The following is a 2,734-nucleotide window of genomic DNA, read 5'->3' as shown; positions in this document are numbered from 1 at the left end:
GGGAGTGGCAGCCGTTATAACCCCAGTAAGCGTAGCTGAATTTTTCCAGTCGTGGGAAGGTTTCCAGCTCAGCCTGCAGCACGGGGCTGTGGCATTAGGGCTCCTCCAGCCCTGGCAAACACCCCTGAAAAGTTTCATAAGTTTCATCTCTGCCTTAGGCCCACCCAGCCAGTGCTGAAGCACCAGGCAGCCACTCACACCCTCCTGCCTCCCTCCGGTGGGATGGGGAGCAGGAATTACAGCAAAAGGCTTGAGGGCCAACACAAAGGACAGGAAGGGCTCACTCACCAGTTATGGTCAAGACAGACTTGGCCTGAGGGGAAACAATCAATTTTGAAACAAACCCACCACCAACTCACTAACTGAATCAGACTAGGACAGTGATAAATACAACTGGATCTTAAAAACACCTCCATTCTTCCTGGGCCCAGCTCTGCTGACTTCCCCCGAGCAGCGCAGGGGTCAGGGAATGTCGGCAGTCCCAGTCCGCACCATCGTGTTTCTGCCCCTCCCTCCTCCTCAGGGGGAAAACTCCTCACAGTCCTCCCCTGCTGCAGCGTGGTGTCCCTCCGTGAACTTCTCTGGCTACCTTGGGTTCCCTCATGCGCTGCAGTCCTCCCAGCGATAGATTGCTCCAGTGTGGGCTTCCCTCATTGTCGCAGCCACCTTCGGGAGCAGTCCCCTGCTCCGGCGTGGAGCTCTCCGTGGGCTGCCGATGGCGTTAAGTGCTGCAAAGGCTCAGCCTGCCATCTCACCACGGGCCAAAGGGGAGTGGCTGCTCCGGTGCGCGTCCCCTGCTCCTTCCTCCCCGACCTGGCTGTCCGCCTCGCTGTCTCCCTCATACTAGCAAAACCCCACCAGACCCCCAAAATGCTTCTCCTCGCTTTTTCCTGCATTGGCAGCGCTTCTTTGTAATGTTCTCGTAGGACAAAGCGTATCATGCAGGTCTGTTCAGGTTAACCCGTAGTAACAGAAAATGTCAGCTGTTTCTGCAAAAACCGGAGGCCAGATGTTCCCCAGGGTGACTGTTCTTTCTTTCTCTCACCCTAGTGGAATTTCCCCAGCGCTATGATTACGCGGAAGGTCGGTGCAGCTCTGGCAGCCGGCTGTACGGTGGTGGTGAAACCTGCCGAGGACACACCTTTGTCTGCGCTAGCTCTTGGGGAGGTGAGCTTCTGCGCTACGCTGTGCCTTAGCAGTGGACTGAAGCTGTAAGTGGGGGGCCAGGTGGGCTTTGAAGATCACTGGCCAGCTTCCTACGTGAAGAAAGGGTGACTGGCTGCCTTGACCTAGAGATCTTCTAGAAAGAGCCTTTGAAAGTTGCCTCTGATACGGCCTGGAGTCTCAGAGAGGACCCAGCCATTTAGGTACACGAAACATCTCTCTCTCTGTGCTTTGGTTACTTTGAATAACAGCTGAAAACAGAGCGAAGCTGCTCTCTGGGCACCGTTGGCATCGGCTACTAGTTGTGCCATGAGCTTTCAGCTTCCACGGACTTACAGACCGGTTTCCTCAAAACCACAAGCGAACGTTCGCTATTCTTCACACAAAGTGCACTGGTAACGCACATCCTGTGTTTCCTCTGTTGCAGCTCGCAAACCAGGCTGGCCTTCCTGCGGGAGTGTACAATGTTGTTCCTTGTTCCAGACAGCAGGCACCCGCTGTCGGGGAGGTTCTGTGCACTGACCCGTTGGTAGCCAAAATATCTTTCACCGGCTCTACAGCTACAGGAAAGGTACGTGAGAGCACAGAATGTCCGTGAGGATTGTTACTATGGTTAGACTGGAAAGGTCTGTGCACTGACCCGTTGGTAGCCAAAATATCTTTCACCGGCTCTACAGCTACAGGAAAGGTACGTGAGAGCACAGAATGTCCGTGAGGATTGTTACTATGGTTAGACTGGAAAGGTAGGGGGAAAGTCATCGTCTTTTTTCCAGATAATTGTGTGCTTCTTGAGATACCACCTGTTTCCTTCAGTGTCAGCACTCCACAGGAAGATGCCTGTGTGCCCTTTGCTAAATTACAGCGTGAACACTTCTCTCCGAGACGCTGTCGTTTTGTATCATACAGTGATAGTGTACTAGTAACACCGAACTTGAGGTTCCAAGGGACTGTTCCGTGAACACTTCTCTCCGAGACGCTGTCGTTTCGTATCATACAGTGATAGCGTACTAGTAACACCGAAATTGAGGTTCCAAGGGACTGTTTGGGAATGGCGTCTGCCGTTGGGAGAAAGTATGAGAGAAGTGAGGCCTTGGAATCAGAGATGCTTTGACTCCTTAGTCAATACGCAGTCTTGCCACCACGAGGCCTTTGAAGGTAACGGAATTCTATGATGGCTGTATGCAGAATGGAGAGAAAGTCTGGTACGCCAAGGCGAAACCTCATCCCCAGTGCTGTCAGATCTTGGAAAAGTTTGGTAATCGTAGTCAAGGTTTTTATTATCAAAAAAGAAGCAGCAAACAATATTAGCGCATAAAAGCGTGACCTAAACTGGAATTGCTGGAAATCCCTCTCTTTGTTACTTCTTGGCCAGAATTTCATCTCTAAAGGTTTTAATGAAGGAAATTAGTCCTTGTTTTTGTTGTAGGAGAAAGCAGATGGTCTGGTGTTAGAGAGCTGCGGACCAACTCCCTGCCAGGCTTAGTCATTCCCTGCCTCCTGTCTGGTTCCACAGTTCACATCTGGTAGAGGTACTGATTTCTGCATCTCCTCTGTTCCCTACAGATCCTGC

General features: G+C 51.8%; 1 protein-coding gene across 1 annotated transcript in view; it reads left to right on the top strand.

Annotated features, from left to right (window-relative positions):
• Positions 1-2,734, top strand: part of ALDH5A1 (aldehyde dehydrogenase 5 family, member A1) — a gene marked incomplete at its 5' end in the record, with an annotated part of 7,343 nt that overhangs the window by 578 nt on the left and 4,031 nt on the right. Inside the window, 3 exons of the mRNA XM_010141536.1 lie at positions 12-25; positions 1,051-1,167; positions 1,592-1,737. Of these exons, the coding sequence (XP_010139838.1) occupies positions 12-25; positions 1,051-1,167; positions 1,592-1,737 (277 nt within the window). The remainder of the gene's footprint in view (positions 1-11; positions 26-1,050; positions 1,168-1,591; positions 1,738-2,734) is intronic.

This window comes from Buceros rhinoceros, unplaced genomic scaffold (genome assembly GCF_000710305.1).
Source record: "Buceros rhinoceros silvestris isolate BGI_N320 unplaced genomic scaffold, ASM71030v1 scaffold17868, whole genome shotgun sequence".
Lineage (NCBI taxonomy): Eukaryota > Metazoa > Chordata > Aves > Bucerotiformes > Bucerotidae > Buceros > Buceros rhinoceros.
This window is presented reverse-complemented; position numbering and strand designations above follow the sequence as displayed.